The 18,975-nt window shown below is 41.8% G+C and overlaps 1 protein-coding gene across 3 annotated transcripts in view; it reads left to right on the forward strand.

Moving 5' to 3' along the window:
• KLHL8 (kelch like family member 8) overlaps nt 1-18,975 on the forward strand; it is a 41,157-nt gene that overhangs the window by 8,613 nt on the left and 13,569 nt on the right. For all 3 annotated transcript variants that reach the window (XM_029077121.2, XM_029077122.2, XM_039913743.1), the window contains one exon: nt 10,359-10,693. In XM_029077121.2, coding sequence (XP_028932954.1) covers nt 10,481-10,693 — 213 coding nt within the window. In that variant the 5' untranslated portion in view covers nt 10,359-10,480. The remainder of the gene's footprint in view (nt 1-10,358; nt 10,694-18,975) is intronic.

Below are 18,975 nucleotides of genomic sequence, written 5' to 3' on the forward strand. Positions count from 1 at the left end.
ATCCCAAACTTCACCCTTTCCTCCGCCCTCCCTTCCTGCTTTTGGGCCTGGATTAGACCGTAAACTTGTTGTGGCCAGGGAACGTGTCTACCTACTTTGTTCTTTGTACTTTCTCAAGTACTTAGTACAGTTCTCTGCACACAGAATGTGCTCAATAAATGCCATTGATCAATTGAGCCATAACTGTCTTTACTGAAGATTTGAAGTCCTGAAACCACAAGGTCTACCAGGCTAAAGTCCCTTCCTTAGCAGAAAGAAAAAGAGAGCTTGCAGTCTCAACGTACTTAATCGTATACCCTTTTAGGTTCCAATATCTGTAGTCAAAATTTTTAAACTTTAAAGGGTAAATTAGCAGAATTTCATTTACGCAGGGGATTAAGGCCGATGAGATAAGTTCGTAGTTTTTCTAAAAGGAATAAAAGGATTCTAAAAGATTCTCTTGCCAAAGCTTGGTCTGTCTACTGAGTACATCCTGGAAAGAAATCCTTGCAGGGAACTCTGTTTCATACTGTAAAAGTTAATGGACTTTCCTGCTGGGTTGAAGTAGTTAACTGAATGAATGATTTAGTTGTCAACACTGGGATCTTGGAGGGGGATGGGGAGAGGTGGGGGAAGGCGGGCCATGTAAGAAAAAGTCTGTTATTTTAAGTATGAGTATCTTTTTCTTGAACTCAAAAAAATGCTTTAAAATTAAACACTTGGGAAGACCATTATCTATATTAGAAGGTTGAGGTATCATCCTTGTTTGCCTAAGTGAATTGTGTAAGGCCATATGCAATTCACATAGAGTTTGGGCAAGGACCCCAACTTATAGTCATAGATGATATTGACCATGAGGATGATGTAATACATGTTTTTGCCAGAGGCTTGAAGAATTGTTAACTTTAAAACAGCGAACTCAAATGAAAAGTGGAGTTATTTTAATTTGAATCCCAAATTTGAATATAACAAGCTGATTTATTTGTCTTGAGTGGGATACTGTTGGACTGAAGTAGCCAAAATGTGGTGAGGAAATGTTACCTAATTTCCCCAGTATTTCTCTTCTGTTGTGTCAGTCCCCACTTCCCAGTGTGCCAAAATAAACAAATACCCCAAAAAAACCCCACCAGGGGTAAAAAAAAGAACCAAAAAAAACCAAGCCAAATCACAAAGTAAGCAGTAAACATCATGGCCTGGTGGGAAAGAGCTTGGGTCTGGGGGCCAGTGGATCTGGGTTCTAATCCCAGCTCTTAGACTTGTCTGCTGCGTGACCATGAGTGACCACTTCACTTCTCTGTGCCTCAGTTACCTTATCTGTAAAATGTAAAAAAAAATAATTTTCTGCCTCCCCCTCAAAGTTCCTTAATTCTCAAAAAAAACTTTGCTCCTTGAGAATCTCATAATTGATTGAAGTACATGGAATGAAGTTTTTTTACTGCTGTGTAAATGTTCGTACATGTATGATTCTTGCCGCTGATCACAGTTCTTCCCCCAACTTCTTTTAAACTGAAACTGCAATAAACTTTACAATGAGGCTAACGACATATTAATTCCCTGGTTTCCATCATTCAACTGGCAGCCTTTCCAACAGTCTTGGGAATTAGAATTTAACTAGTTGGTCCCTTTAGTTGTCAAAACATTTAATAGACCTTATGTCCTTCCCTGAATAATTTTGAAATTACTTTCCTAGAGGTAGGCATTGGAACTGTCTGTACCACCAAAGAAGTGAAGTCCAAACAAGCAAACTAGTAATAATCTGCCGTAAAGTGCTTTTTTAATAATAATAGTAATGATAATAATGGTATTTGTTAAAATGGAAAAAAAAATTGGCATTTGTTAAGCGCTTACTATGTGCAGAGCACTGTTCTAAGCACTGGGGTAGATATAGGGTTATCAGGTTGTCCCACATGGGGCTCACAGTCTTTGTCCCCATTTTGACAGATAAGGGAACTGAGGCACTGAGAAGTGAAGTGACTTGCCCACAGTCACACAGCTGACAAGTGGCGGAATCAGGATTCAAACCCGTGACCCCTGACTCCCAAGCCCGGGGTCTTTCCACTGAGCTACACTGCTTCCCTGTTAAGCATTTACTATGTGCCAAGCACTGTTCTAATGCATTTGGCCCTGCCATTGCATGCAGAACTCATTTTAGTTGACAAATTAAAATTCTTTTAATTACAGAATAAGATGAGAGAGTTTGCAAATGTTTCTCAAAATAAGCCAAGTTCCTCAGAAATAACCAAGAGCAAATGTTTGGAGGGAGGAAAAGGGAAGTATGAGTTCCTGCAACCCAGTGGAGTTTCAGAAGTAACTAATTTGAATCTTTCATTTGAAATCTTATCAATTGTATAATTCTCCTATTGAGTGATATGGCTGATAGTCTGAACTCAGGGCCAGTCTTCAAATGGTGCAAGCGGAGCTGAATATCCACCTGGGATCCTGCAACTGTCCCCTCCTCCCAGTCTGCCCTCATGGAAGGAAGCAGCATGGTCTAGTGGAAGGAGTACAGGCCCATGCCTCAGAGGACCTGGGGTCTAATCCCAGCTTTGCCACTAGCCTGCTTACCTTGAGCAAATTACTTCATTTCTCTGTGCCTCAGTTTCCTCATCTGGAAAATGGGGATTCAGCACCTGTCCTTTGTTAGATCGTGACTCCCATAAGGGACAGGGATGATGTCCAATCTGATTGTCTTGTACCTATTCCAGCACTTAGTAAATGGAAAACACTTAACAATATCACAGTTATTATTCAAGCCCCCGCCGCCTCTCTATACATTAGAAAAAAGAGTGTGACACCTATATGAGGTGGTTGACGCTTCTTGAGGCTCTTCCTTCCTGGAGAGGTTTGTTTGACCCTAATACGGTGGTGAGGCTAGGCTGAGAGCTGGTCTTTCCCAGATCGCTAGGCGCTTCCACGTCAGGGTGAATTAGTTAAAAAGTGGCCACAGAAGATGATTAGAGCCCTCTTCCTTAACAAAATAGCCTTGACGCTCGAGCTGTTGATTGGGCCTCAGTTCTCCCCCTTGACTCAAAACGTTGTAGTGACCCCTGGATTCCCAAAGAGTGATTAGAGGCTGGCTCCATCCTACCCTCTCTGGGCCACTTTGGGCCGTGCCCGCCTCCTTGACCTGCTCAGTCGAAGCACTGATGATCTAGCGCAATATTGATGCAGTCACCCGCAGGGCGTTCAGTGGTTTCCTTCAACTCCCTCTGCCCTTCCGACACAAATGTTTCCCGATAGTTTGGGGAACTTCGAGTCAACCACTCCTGAGAGAAGGATGGTAGTTGGTAAACTTATTGGTTTCCACTGCCACAGTCCCACTACCGCCTGAGGCACAAACTGATTCCCTAGGATCCCTTTAGTGGCCTACCCTAACCTGACTCCAGGTTGTACTGGTTTCTTTTCCCTAAACTCAGGAGTTTTTGGAAACTACCCTATTCATTGTCTATATTTGTAGGCTAAAATGATTGTATCCCTAAATGCCTATTAGCTTTTCTAGTGGGTGGTGAGGTTGGCAGGCGGAAGACTGGAACTGTTGGCATAGTTCTGCAGGAAACCAATCATTTCACTTTCATACGTGCTGCAGGGACTTGGATTGTTATTGTCATTGCCTTTGGCTTGGCTTTTGGTAGATGTTGACACTCGGCAAAGTCACTCAAGGTTCCTAAACAGGTCGCTGCTTCCATCTTGCCCACCGAGGGCCACCTCCATGCCCCGACCCTGTGCTCACATCACCGGGGCCAACGGCCCAGAAAGAGGGGCCCCCTCCTGGGAAGCTAGGTTGGTCAAACAAGTATTGTGAAACCATCTAGGAGTCCTTTCATTTTTGTTTTCATTGAACCCTGAAGGACCACAAGCCAAAAAAGCTCTCCTGCCCTCTAAGACTGGCCTTGACAGATGCCTCTTGACAAGTGGCTTGCTACACCGTGGATCAGACTTGGGTGCCAATAGATGCTGCTCCTCCTTTGCCTCCCTAGTTTGGTTCGATCCCTTTTGCTGTCAGTGTCTTTGAGATCCTGCTGCCATCCCGGGCTCTCACCACTCTCTCAGCAGAGTGGCAAAGTCAGGAGAAAGGGCTACGCTATATAGAAACCATCATGCCTTCTGAGTGGAGGTCCAAAGCTAGGCTCTGGAAAAAAAACCTGTGCTATATCCCTTTCCCTTAACATGGGAGGGGGAAAAGACCTCATTATTACCTTTGGTACATAAGCCCTGGGAAGGATACAAGAAAATCAGATAAAAGGCAGTCCTGATCCTATATAGAGCTCACAAGGAAGGTATGGAGGGGCAGGTATTTTATGTCTGTTTTACAATTGGGAAATGGAGACCCAAAGAGATCAAGTGACTTGCCGGAGATCTCACAGCACCCCGAAGAGAATCAATTGGTGCTATTTATCTAGCACTTACTGTGTGCGGAGCACCCTTTGAAGCTCTTGGGAGAGTAAAATACAAGAGAATTAACAGATATATTCCCTGTCCATAATGAGCTTGTAATCTAAAGGGGGGGATAGACATTATTATGAATAAATAATTTATAATAATTTAGTTCAGGTCTCCTTCCTCTTGTGCCTGTGCTCTTTCTAATAGGTCTTGCTGCTTGTTCCCCCTTTAAAATTTCATATTTGGAATTTTAGCCTGCTACAGTTTTGCTAAAGTTCTGGTACATCAAGCTAAATTTGATCTTTCCTGACATATTTTTAAAATTCCCATACACACCCCTGGTCTAATTTTGGGATCGGGCTGCATATTTAATGAGTTTATGAAACATGAACACACACATATTTAGTGTTCACAATCCCTAGCAATAAAATCATTAGGGCACACATGGTATAAAGAACCTTTCATGTCGCTCACAACTTTCACCGACCCACAGATAAACTTAAGACAGGTGTTTTCATATGCGGTGATTGATTTAATCTATTTATTTTGCTGGACTATATTGAGCTAGTTCAATGTGACAACCACTTTCATTTTCCCTGGGCTGTATTTTGCCCATTTCTGAATCTATTTGAAATGACATCTTGTTTTTGTTGCTTGGTACTTATCCTTGAAAAAATGGCCCCTAATTGCCTCCTTCCATGACACACTTCCTTTGAAATGGTATGCCTTGTTAACCCGTTTGGGTTTGCCTCAAGAGACTCTTCGTGGAAACCGTGGAACGGAAAAGAGAAACGATTTGCCTCCTCTGTCTTTCAGTATCTAAAAATGTTAATGCGGGAGAAGCCTAAAATGCATTTAGACTCCCTCCTGATCCGCTGACATTGATCTTCTAAGTAGATCTCCAGGTTACATAGAGACGTTTCCTATTTGCTGCAGGTGAGAATAACATGGGATAGCATCTCTTTCTATGCCTGGGTCCTTTGGGGACTTTATTATTTAGGTAGGTGGGCTGAGAGGGAGCGAGGGAATAAGCAGAAGTTTTTGAGAAAGGTGGTTTGCAGCCTCATACTGCAGAGTTCTAGAAGAATTTAGAAAGAACAAAGCACAGCACTCTTGTAACTAGTTGTCATATAATTTTTTCGTTCTATAAAGCATCACGGTGATGAATGAAGAATCTCCCCCCTACACACTCATACCCTCTTTTGCACTCTCTGTGTCTCTATCTGTCTCTCTCCAACCCAAAAGGTTGCCAGCTCCTTCAGGCAGGGTAGTGAGGCTGGGCAGCTATTTGCTTTTGTTTCTAGGCGGTTGCGTGACTCTTGTATCTGTTATATTTTTAATTGCTGAACTCTAGGTACCTCACAATGCTCAGTTTGTTTGAATTAGTTTTATTGTTTGGGTAAACATAACATTTCTATGATCTCTTGGCACATAGTCCCTGCATTTGAAAAGAGCTCCAAATAAATTGCTTATTTGTTAGATTTGATTAGATTTCTTGTATTTTTGATGCCACAGATATAGCTTCAGGAAGAACTAGTGCACAGTTTGACCAGAACTGTTCTTGTGGGAAAATGAGGTGTGTGAAATGTAAGTTTTTCTAGGTTGATGACTTATCTATTTCAGTATTTTGCTGACAGCAGTATTTGAGTGCATAGATGGCATAAAGTGATAAAAGTTGGAAAGAATATACCCACCAGTCTAGTTTAAGGGTAGCTGGGTTTATAATGAAACATTTTTATTTTTAGATAAATTACAAAGCATTCCTCATTTTTCATAAATTGGTATTTATGTCCTTTTTCTTCAGACTGAAAAACCAAGTACTCCCTTTTGCTAAAGCTTGCAGAGGAAATGTTTTTCTGATGCCAGTTTGTGAGTTAGCTTGCAGAGTGACATAAATATATAGAAACCTTAGCTGCATTTTGTTGATGTAGTGTCTTGGCATCAGGTCTGTTGAGTGATTTGGTAACTTCATCAGGGATAGTCTGAAAATGAATCAGAGGTTAATGTAATGAGCTTGTTGAAGATTACTGGTCATTCAGAGTCTTGAAAGCAGGTTTTCAGGTATCTTATTAATGGGATTAAAACTCCCAAAACCAAATTTGAGGCACAATAGCACTTAATTTATCTGCCTGATGAATTCATCAGATGTCATTGTCATAGTTAAGGGATACTCTAAAATTTATTTTCAAAAATATTCATAGTGGTGATGGGCTTGGCACCAGTTTTCAATCTCAAGGTTGAGAAGCAACGTGGCTCAGTGGAAAGAGCCTGGGCTTCGGAGTCAGAGGTCATGGGTTTGACGCCCAGCTCTGTCACTTGTCAGCTGTGTGACTATGGGCAAGTCACATAACTTCTCTGTGCCTCAGTTACATCATCTGTAAAATGGAGATTAACTGTGAGCCCCACGTTGGACAACCTGATTACCCTGTATCTACCCCAGCACTTAGAACAGTGCTCTGCATATAGTAAGCACTTAACAAATACCAACATTATTATTAAGTCACTTCACTTCTCCTCAGCAATGCCATTTTGATGCTTGGTAGAGCTACTGGGAAAAGCAGGAAGATTCCCTTCCTCTTTTCCTCCAAGTCGGCCGGCTGGCAGAGATCTCGGTAGCTGCACCACCTACCTGGACCTCCCTCCACCTTTCTCAGCCCAATTCAATACCCAGACCACTCCTCTGAGGGAGAGGATTGGAGAGAATCTGCTACTTCCCTTGGCTTCTGCACTCTTCATGTTGGCCGCCTGGGCCGCTCAATCATTGGTATTTATTGAGTGCTTTTTGCATGCAGAGTGCTTGGGAGAGTACAGTGCAACAGAGTAGAAGTAGCATGACCTAATGAAAAGAGTACGGGCCTTGGAGTCAGAGGGCTTGGGTTCTAATCCTAGCCCCTCGATTTGTCTGCTGTAGGACCTTGGGTAAGTCACTTCACTTCTCAGTGCCTCAGTTTCCTAATATGCAAAATGGGGGTTTGACACCTCTTCTCCCTCCTACTTAATCGTAAGTCCCAGGTGGGACCTAATTATCTTATATCTATCTCAGCACCTAGTACAGTGCTTGGCACATCGTCTTTAACAAATACCACAATTATCATCATTATTATCTCCTCCAAGAAGCCTTCCCCGATTAAGCCCTCACTTCTCCCACTCCATCTCCTTTCTGCATCACCCTTGCACTTAGATTTGCACCTTCTATTCACCACTCCCTCAGCCCCACAGCACTTATGTCCACATACGTGATGTATTTCTTTATATTTATGCTGTCTTCCCCTGTAGACTGCAAGCTTCTTGTAGGCAGGGAATATGTCTACCAAAGCTGTTATATTGTAGTTCCCCAAGGAAATGTTGGGCACACCATAAGGGATCAGTAAATATGATTGATCGAGCCACTGCATGGGTGCATACGGCTGTTCCTTCGAGTGGATGCCCAATCCGTTGGGATCATGGGGACGAGCCAGATTCCCAGAACCGCTCATCCCAAGTCTCTGACAAGACCTGTACCTTTCCCGTCAGGGCGGAAAAGCCCCAGACTGGTGGCTGTGTGGCTTGTGAGCTCTTGGAGAAGCCTGTCACCCGCCCCCCCCCCAACTCCAGTTCCCTTCTTTCCCTGCCCCCTGTAAAATTTCTGCCCCTGCTTCCCCACCACCACGTGTTCACAGTGAAAAGTTGGCACTTGTGGGCACACATCAGAAAAGCATCCCCTAATTGTGCTGTAGCGTTCTAGCCAATTCGCACAGTGAAAACACATGTTCTGGTAGATTTGAGGGTTTTTTGTTTTGTTTTAACCCCCCAAAAAAGTCATTTTTTAAAGCATTTTTAATGTGCCTACTATATTCCAAACACTATACTAAGCCCTGGGGTAGATGTAAGCTGATCAGGTTGGACACAGTCCATTGTCTCACATGGGTGTCTCAGAGTTTTAATCCTCATTTTGCAGTTGAAGTCACTGAGGCTTAGAGAAGTGAAGTGACTTGCCCCAGGTCACAGAGCATACAAGGGGCAGAGCCAGGATTAGGAACCAATTTATGCATAAACTAGAAGTTGACTTGCCTAGTGGTTAGAAGTGATCGGTAAAGTTCTCCCATGCACAAATCTGAGAAATTTGTTTCTCAGGTTGGACCTGGCAGAAGGGTTTCATGAATGAATCCAGCTGTCCATCTTCCTGTGTCTGAAATAGTGAAGCACTGTGGCATAGTGGCCTGGGAGCCAGAGGACCTGGTTCTAGTCTCGGCTCCACCACTTGTCTGCTGTGTGTGACCTTGGTCAAGTCACTGAATTTTTCTGTGCCTCAGCTCATCTGTAAAATGGAAATTAAGACTGTGAGCCCTAAGTGGGGCAGGGACCGTGTCCAACCCAATTATCTTGTATCTACCCCAGCTCTTAGTACGGTACCTGGTACAGAGTGAACGCTTAACATACCATAGGAAAAAAATAGAATGCTGCTTTCAGCATGGGAGTAAGATCTATGAAGTGAAGCCCATTGACTTTACAGTGCTAAAGTGCATTCAAAAGAGTCATAAGAAGAGATTCAGTGTCCCTTCCTAGGTAATGTGGCCAGTATTAGCTCAGATACAGTTTGGGACTTGATTTCACTGACAATCCATTTTCTTGATGTTTTCTCCCTTGCCTTCTGCAAAAAAGGCCCCTTATGGCCTTGATAGAATGCTAGGAGAGAGGCATAGACAAATCTGATGGCTCTCTTTCTTCTAAGGAGTGCTTTGAAGTTGTAGTAAAAATTACTTGTTAGATGTTCCAACAAAACAATTAGCTAGGCTTACTTTTGAGTATCTAGTGAGGGCAGTAGTACTATATCTGCCACTTGAGTGGGAATTTATTTCTTCTCAGTTTTGTAAACCATGAAAACTCATCTCTGTGGGATCACATCAGGTGAAACAACACAAAACTTAAGTTACCTGAACTCATATACCTTGGAATATGAAAACATTGAGTGCATAAATATTAATAATGAGGGTAAAAGTAATTTACTGGTGAATGATATTGCCCAACTTACTGAACACAAATGAGATGTTTTGAATATGCAGAAGATTTTTAGTACCTCAGGATATATTTAGTGTCTTGGTAATGAATTTTGACTTTTGTGGTTTTTGTTTTGTATCGAACTCACGGTCCAGTTCTTAGGGTTGTGAGGCAGAGGCAAAAGCCAGAAGAGCATCAGGTGTTGCAAACAACAAATGAGCACAAAAATTAACCTTTGCAGGTTCATAATACAGAAGAGATTGTGGGTGTCACATCAGGCTTTTCAGCCACACATCCACCCATAGGTGAATTTCTCCATAAATAGCAACATCTTTGAGCATGAAGAGCAACGTGTGGGTTTGTCTTTACATAGCCTAAGTTCATCAAGAAATTTCACCTTCAATTTATTGCTGTCATTTGAGAAGCAGCATGACTTAATGGATAGAGCACGGACCAAGAGTCAGAAGGACTTGGATTCTAACCCTTGGGTTCCACCACTTGTCTTCTCTGTGGCCTTGGGCAAGTCACTTCACTTCTCTATGCCTCAGTTCCCTCATATGTAAAATGGGGGTTAAGAAGACTGTGAGCCTCATGTGGGATAGGGACTGTGTCCAACCTGATTTGCATGTAGCCACTCCAGCGCTTTGTACAATGCTGGGCACATAGTAAGCACTGAAGCTCAGAGAAGTTAAGTGACTTGCCCAAGGTCACACAGCAGGCCAGGGACAGAGGCGGGATTAAACCCAGATCCTCTGACTTCCAGGCCCGTGCTCTAGCCAAACTGTCTCTTATCTGTGACATTTAATAAAAGTCATTTGGCTTGTAAGTTTAGGATAATTATCTCGAAAATGTAATGCATATTTATAATTAAATTTCAGCATTTTCTACCTGTAGTGGATGTAAAATATTCTAAGATGTCTGCACCACCATTTAAAAATTTGCACTCCAGATTATACTGTTATTTTCATTCTGAATATTCACTAGAAAACCAAAATTACCCATAATGTCTTTTCCCTATACAGGAAGATGGCAGATGAATGGATTCCCTTTTTATAAAAATAATCTCTGAAGATTGGTAGGCTGAATCTTTTCTTTTATCCTAAATGGGAAGTGTGTAAAGACTGCAGTGAAGAGGAACCCGCCAATGGCTTCAGATTCTGTGATCCCAGAACAAGCTAAGAATCATTTGACGCAAAAGGGCAAAAGGCAACAGCAGCAGCAGCCGCCAGAAAAGTCATCCCAGAGTGATGGGGAAGAAGACGCTTTCATATTTGAAGCCAATGAAGCCTGGAAGGATTTTCACGGTTCACTCCTTCGCTTTTATGAAGATGGAGAACTCTGTGATGTCACTCTGAAGGTAGTATTGTGTCTTTGCTTTCTTTTTCTAGGAAAGGGTTGTGCTTTTTTGTGTGGAAAGATATTACCCAGAAGAGCTAAAATTGGCTAACACTCAGCCAATCCATAGACCGAAACAGAGAGGAAAATACCTATTTTGGTACTGGGACAACTAGCCGTTGATTTTTTGGTCTTATTTATATATTTATATTTTCATATGTAAAGTTAAAGTTTACAGAGTCTTCACCACAGTCTATGGTCTGTGTAATCAAAACTCCATAATCTAAGTATTACTTAGTTTCAAGTCTTGGGTTTTTTTTAAACTTCACTGGACATTCTCTTAGTGTCAGTAGGGGATTGCACAAGGTGAATTCCTCCATTTAGCACTTGTAATTTTTATTTGCTCCCTTGCCACTTTTTTTTGAAAGACCGTGAATCAATGTAAAACTGCAATAGCACTATTACGACAAACGCTTTTTTGGACCCAGTGAGTTTAATGTTTAAGAATTAGGCACCTTAGAAGTTCTCTGATAAAGATAACAGTAAAATAATTAAGTTCTCACAAACTTTTCAAAGTCTTTGTAGTAAGGAAAATAATTAAAGAGGGATTCATTGGAGGAAGAGATTTGGCACTATCCCATCGAAGCCAGGCTCGGATAGCTCTACCTCCTCCTCCTCCTCCTCCACTCCTTCCTCCTCCTCTCCAACCACCTCCCTGTCTCATCCCTATTCTATTCCTGCTCCACCCCTGCCTCCTTGTCCTCATATGAGGTGACCCTCAGCAGCAGCAGGGAAGAAGGAAAAGTGAAGCAACCAAAGAAAGGCCCCCGCGCTGCAGACTGGCTTAGATTCCTGACAGGTTCCCACTGGAGCTTGGGAGGGAAACTGATTTGCTGTGGTTCCATTTATGGTGCCCCGTCATCTGCTTCACTCAATCGTGGCTTCCTCGCCCTGCTGGGAACTAGTTCATTTATTTTTGTTTGTTTGTTTTCCCCCTCCTTCCCTTGCCACCAATCAGTGGCATTTATTGAGCACTTTCTATGTCCAGAGCACTGTACTAAGCACTTGAGAGAATACAATACAACAGAATTAGCAGATATATTTCTGGCCCATAACAAGCTTAGTGTAGAGGGAAGTAGATGATGGAGGTGACACCTCTGATTTATTGGGTTTCATCAGCTTATCTTGTACCGTCCCCAGGGCTTAGTACAGTCTTGTCATGTGGTGTCTCCACAATAATTATTATTGTACGTTGCTAAACCCACACAGTATTTTCGCTTAAGCTTCAGTTGAGCACAATCCTACTTTATTTTATGCTCCAAGTTCTTGAAAATGTCTGTAAAGAAAGCATTTTTATCAATCAACAAGTCAATGGTATTTTTTGAGTGCAGAGCACTCTACTAAGCACTTGGGCTAGTACAGTATAACAGAGTTGGTAGGTATGTTTCCTCAGAAGGAGCTTTTTGTAACTGATTTTCAAAATTGATATTCCACTTATTCTCATGAGTGGAATAAATTGAGTAATTTGAATAGCTAAAATTGGATTTTTTTAAAAGCAAAATAATCCTCTCAGATCATGCCCTTGGGCCTGTCTTCTAAAATGTTTCACTTAATTGGCTGGGTGAGTTATGTAGTTATATGTGAGTTATTTATTAGCTCATGATATTACTAAATTATTTTGAGTTAAAACAGTGGTTAGGTTTAAATGGGTAAATATGGGTCTAAATATTCACACTGAGTGAAACTAATTAGGTAATCTATTGAAGTGAATGTAAGATTATTTTTTGTCTCTCTGCAGTAATGTGGAAGACAATCTAGCATTACCATTTCTTGCAAAAAAAAAAATTCTTTCTACGTGAAATGGTGCCCATGTGGGTTTCTTCTTTTCAAGTGATACTATCCTCAGGGCATTTGATCCTATAATCCAGAGTGCATTAGCCGGAAGTTCATTTTAAAGCATCATGGCCTTTATGTTTTCTTAACCGTAAATTCTGCCAATCCTCCAGACTTTTTTTGTTGTTGTTTATAGTATTTGTTAAGTGCTTACTGTGTCCCAGGCAGTATACTAAGTGTTAGGGTAGGTACAGGCTAATCAAGTTGGACACAGTCCATTTCCCACATGGGGCTCACAGTCGTAATCTTCATTTTACAGGTGAGGCAGCTGAGTCACAGAGAAGTGAAATGACTTGCCCCAGGTCACACAGCAGGCAAGTGGCGGAGCGGAATTAGAACCCAGGTCCTTCTGACTCCCAGGCCAGTACTCTATCCACTAGGCCATGCTGCCTCTCAGTCTCAAGTAAAGACTTAAATTCTTTCAGTGAAGCTCTCCCAAGCGCTATGTACAGTGCTGTGCTCTCAATTAATACGATTGAATGAATAAATACGATGGATTGACTGATTGAAGCACTGTAGTGATTGACCCATGCAGAACAGGGTGGACCCGCAGTACTATCATTATTATTCTGACCCCCCCCCAAGTCAAGCCAAGGAAGGATTTATTGTGACCTCTTCCTTTTCCCTCAGCCTGCCATCCTGCCTGCTTGCCAGCCTGTTATGTTTACTCTCCCAAGCGCTTACTACAGTGCTCTGCACACAGTAACAACACAATTTTTTTTAATGATATTTGTTAAGCACTTACTATATGCCAGGCACTGTTCTAAGCGCTGGGGTAGGTAAAAGCTAATCAGGTTGGACACAGTCCATGTCCCAATTGGGACTCACTGTCACATAGTAACAATAACCTAAGGAGTATTATTATTTTTTTATTATGGTATTAAGCACTGGAGTAGATGCAGACACAGCCCCTGTTCCACATGGGGCTCACTGCCCAATAGGAGGGAGAAAAGATATGTAATCCCTATTTTACAACTGAGGAAACTGAGGCACAGAGAAGTTAAGTGACTTGCCCAAGGTCACACAGCAGGCAAGGGGCAGAACGGGAATTAGAACGCAGGTCCTCTGACTCCCAGACCCATGCTCTTTCTACTAGCCCATGCCACTTCTCGCTTTATCAAAGAGTCAGTAGTATTTATTGAGCGCTTACTGTTTGCAGAGCACTGTACAAACTGCTCCAGAGAATACATTATACAGTAGAGTGGTTGAAACATTCTCTGCCCAAAATGAGCTTGCAGTCTAGAGGGAGAGAAAGACATCAATATAAATAAATAATTTATAATATATAGTTGATAGATATGTATCCTGTATCACAGTACATTCTCCCAGTATAGTTAAATCTTATGTAGCTTTAGCTGCATTCTTGGAGCATGCCATGCCTTGGGAAATTAATGTGGGAAAGCAGAGGTTTGGAGGGTCCTGGGGTCCTCTTTCCCTACAGTCTCCTGTTTCTGTTATACATCGCCTCCATCCAACACAACTTCCCACTGGTCCTCCCAGAATCGTTCCTGACTTACTTGCTTCCTGTCAGTAGCTCACAAGGAATGTGTCCTTCCTCACTAAAACCAAGAAAAGCCTTGATCTTTTCTCCAAAATACCAACATTTTGTAACGCTAAAGCAGAGCGCATAAATTAGAATGCTAAAGTTCATATACTTAGAGGTTGGCTTTTATACATGTTATTATCGGAGTCACCATTACATGTCTAAAAGTATATTTGCAAAGCTTTGTTCTTGTTGCCTAAACTTTCTAAGTGAATATGTCCAAAAATGAGCGGTTCTGTGAGGTAGAGGAAAAGCTTAACTTGAGAATTACTCTAATCACTTTAAGAATTAAAAAACCCAACAAAAGCACAAACTTTTTTAAAGCAACTTTTTAAAAAAATGTGAGTTTATGCCAGTAAGGAAATCCAAACAAGAAGTAGGAAAAGCTCTGAGGAAGACAAGAATCCCTTCCGTCTTTGAAGGAACCCCTGAGTAATCGTTCAGCCCGTTTCTCCTCATTTTTCAAGAACTTCCAGTGGTTGCCCATCCACCTCCACATCAAACAGAAACTCCTTGCCACTGGCTTTATAGCACTTAACCATCTGGCCCCTGTCTATTTTACCTTTCTGATTTCCTACTATAATACAGCCTGCACGCACCGCTCCTCTAATTCCAACCTACTCAGTGTACCTTGATCTCATCTATCCACTGACCCCTTGCTCACATCCTGCCTCTGGCCTGGAATTGCCTCCCTCATCATATCTGACAGACCATCATTCTCCCCACCTTCAAAGCCTTATTAAAATCACATAGCCGTATTAAAATCCAAGAGGAGTTTCCTTTCTAAGCCTTCATTTCCTCTTCTCCCACTCCTGAGTTGCCCTTGCACTTGGATTTGTTCCCTTTATTCAACCCTCCCTCAACCCATCACTTATGTAACATATTTGTGTGTTATTTATTTTTATTATGTCTGTCTCCTCCTCTAGATGGAAAACTCTTGGAGAACAGGGAACATGTCTACCAACTCCATTATGTCATACTCTCCCAAGTGCTTAGTAGAGTGCTCTGCCATCAGTAAATGCTCAATAAATATGATTGGTAGTGTTTTGTGCTGGTGGATGGCTGCTTTCTCATGGCTGTGAGAAAGCTGGATTTCTTTCGGTTCAGGGGAAGTGTGCATCAAAGTGAATGTGACAGTGTGCATATATTTAAAGTAGTTTGTGTTTTAAGGTGAACATGCTGGCAGTGAACTTGGTGTGAACATCCGTGGGGGGTGACTGGAAACCCGTCTTCACACCGGCACATTTGCTATCTGCAGCCTCGGGTGCTACTTTCTTTCAGTTTTTGCCCGAATCCTTGAAATTTCTGCTCCCCAAAGCCACCCCATTTCTGTTTACCTCATATCTAACTGATCTGTTTGCTCCTGTTGTCCCCCATCGGTTCGCTGTTAGTGCTGCGTCATTTGAGGGGCTGCCTCATGTGTATGTTATAACTGGGCTGTTTACTGACAGACCCTTTCGCTGTCTTGCCCAGAACCTTACCGAGAAAGAACATTTCATCAGTCTTTGCTAGAAGAGACCCTAACCCCAATATTTCATCTTTGATAAGTGTTATGTTACGGAGTCTTGTGCCTTGATCTTTTAAGCAGCAGACTGGGTGAGAGCCAAAGACGTGAATTCTAATCCAGTTTGGGGTTGGAACTGTTTTGTCAAATTTGGTAAAGTATTTAACCACTTTGTCCCACAAATTTCCTCTCCTGTAAACATGGCCTAATGGATAGAGAACGGTCCTGGGAGTGAGACCTCTACTTCTTTGCTCTGTGACCTTGGGCAAGTCACTTCACTTCTCTGGGCCTCAGTGACCTCATCTGTAAAATAGGGATTGAGACTGTGAGTCCCATGTGGGACAAGGACTGTGTCCAACCCGATTTGCTTGTACCCACCCCAGTGCTTAGAACAGTGCCTGGCACATAGTAAGTGCTTAAAAATACCATTATTATTATTACTAATAATAAAATGGGGATTAAGACTATAAGCCTGATGTGGGACCTGAACTGTATCCAACCCAATTTGCTTGTATTCCTCTCTCCCACCACCCCCACCTCCAGTGCTTGGTACAGTGCCTGGCACATAATAAGCACTTAACAAATGCCACAATTATTATGGTTATTATTACCACCATTATGAAACAGGATAAGAGCTGGTGTAATAGGGAGATGTGGGTTATCTGAGTGATTTGCAAAACAAAGGTTAGCATCAGTGCTTAATGAAACTCCCTGGGCTGCATTGTCCTAGAGTTTCTAACCCTTTTTTCAGCACATCTATAGAGAAAGAAATTCATCCAATCAATGTCATATTTATTGAACCCTTATTGTGGGTAGCGCCCTGTACTAAGCACTTGGGAGAGTACAATATAACACAGTTGTTAGATACATTTCCACTCTGTCATTTTCTAATGTTTCAAAAAAAAAAAAGCACAAGGACTAAATGAAAATTTCTGCCAACTCCTCTCTCCCTTCTGTTCCCTGCCACCCTGTTACGCTACACAAACTTGCTTTTTGCAATTGAAATGTGTCATTAGGCCCTTCAGTTGAAAAGGTAACAACCACATTTTATAATCCTACTTGCCTAATGTAGGAGTGGGCTGAGACCAGATTTCCCTTTCTTTTTATTTCACTAAAAACAGCAAAAGTTTAGCAAAGAATCTGAGCAGATGAGACAGGACTTTCATCAAAGAAGTTCCAGTTGTATGTTTAAAACCTTACTAGTGATAAATGGAGGCATATTAAAGCCCTACAGCTTATTCACACTACCTGACAAGGTAAAATCTTTGCTTATTTTAAGTGAAAACTTGTTACTTCTGCCCCCAAATATTTGTAGGATTTTAAAGAATGCATCCAGTGTTTCTTCATCCCCAGATGTTAGACTGTAAGCCCGTTAAACGGCAGGGACTGTCTCTATCTGTTGCCGACTTGTTCATCCCAAGCGCTTAGTACAGTGCTCTGCACATAGTAAGCGCTCAATAAATACTATTGAATGAATGAATGAATGAATGAATGCTATCAGACCAAACAGAAATAAGCACTGAATGGACAAAACAACTCTATGGTTGCAAGGGAACAAAGTTGCATTATGATTGAACATATTGTCAGTAAGACTGACAAAATAATAATTGACTTTTATAACCATACCTATTGGTTAAAATGTGTTTCCTCTCCCTGTGCGAAAAGTAAAACGAAAATAATAAAAGCAGGAGTCAGGTAGTAAGGGCGAATCAGTCTCTGTCTCACTTTAAAGGATTTTGGCAACATATGCTGATAAATGATCAATAAATGATGGCCTTTAGTCACTAGGCAGTGGAATCTTTCCTCTCATTTTTTGAAGGAGGTGATTTTTCTTGGCTCAAACTGAACCCTCTAAAATGGTTGTTTTGTGACCCTTGCCCTTCCCCCACCCCTTCCGCGCACGCGTGCACACACACATACGCATGCATGCACATACCAGAATTGCAGTACAGAGAGCACGGCTGTGGGTATTCATTGCCAGCCAGGGCATCATTCTCTTGAGCCTGTATATCTAATCCTTCTTACTGTCTGTCTCCCTCTCCCTTGGCAGTAAACCCTTTTGGCTCCTCAAACTGTTGAATTGGGTAGAGTGGTAAAAGAATAATAGCTAATTGAGTTGAAAGGGCAAAATCATCAGTGCTTGCATTGAGCAGGAACCAGAATGTGGAGGGCTGCAAAGGAGCCCAGCTTGGAATGTATTTCCTTTCTCTAGTTTCTCCCTACTCACTATGGTGAGATTCATTTTCCTCCTTCTCCCCCTACCTCCATCCTCTTCTTCCCCTCAACAGTTCCACAGCCTGCTTTACTTTAAATAGTACCATAATTACATGTCAAAGAGGCCACTTCCAAAATTTGGTCAGCCTTTCCCTCTTCGGCATCCATGTTTGCTTAAGTGTAGGGAGCTCCAGGACCCATTTTCTCATCTGCACTTTAATGTACTCTCCGAATAGGATTGACTTTTAATTTACATGCTAATGGAGGGTAGAAGGGAGAGTAACTCCAGAAATCCTGCCTTTGGAAGGGAGCCTGCAATGAAATCTGGGAAAGTGTTGAAAGTGCAGAGATTTCTGTCGTAATTTGCCCTTCCAGGTCATTTTTCATTGGAGTTAAGAGGCTCCTATAGTTGTAGGAAGCAGTGGTTTGAGTCTTCCCCCACCCCATAATAGGTACTTTCATGCTTAAACAGTTGTGTTGGAACTTTTATGTTTAATTAAATGAAAACTGGGCATGGTTCTGCTTAGGAACACAAGGGATTTGAAAGGGTTTTTTTGGTCACAACTATAAGACATTTGTCAGAGTTGCTGTTTGCTTGCATTACAATTAGTATCAGCTAGTTTTTTTCCAACAAAAGTAACTTGACTCTACTCATTTATAGCCATCATTTAGGAATTGTGTGTATTGGCAGTGTCTTCAGGAACTTGCTTTTCTCCCTGCCGTTGATGTCATAAAGATATAAAGACAGAGTAGCATCAAGAGTAAGTCACTTAAAATACAGTGTATTTGCACTGGATTGTATGTTGTACATTTAAGAAGCCTTTCATTAGGAATTAATCTTTAGACTCTTGTCACAAAAATGTGGCTTGGGGTATAAATGTTAGCCTCAGCAATAAGTATATCCTTCTAGAAATGGTCTCAAAATGACTTTATGTTAACCAGGGGGGAAAAGAAAACAGTCTATAAAATATTCAATTTTGCGAGCTAGGGCATAATAGAAGTTTGTAAAAAATCTATGGAAATAAATGTTTAATCAGTCCATATTGAGAACATAAACCAAGCCACAGCAGAAGCCCAAATCATGAAGGGCTTTAGAAAATGATTTGTTTTTGATAACTCCAGTTTGACAGCTGGGACTCACAGACATCCA

This window comes from Ornithorhynchus anatinus, chromosome 12 (assembly GCF_004115215.2).
Source record: "Ornithorhynchus anatinus isolate Pmale09 chromosome 12, mOrnAna1.pri.v4, whole genome shotgun sequence".
Classification (NCBI taxonomy): domain Eukaryota; kingdom Metazoa; phylum Chordata; class Mammalia; order Monotremata; family Ornithorhynchidae; genus Ornithorhynchus; species Ornithorhynchus anatinus.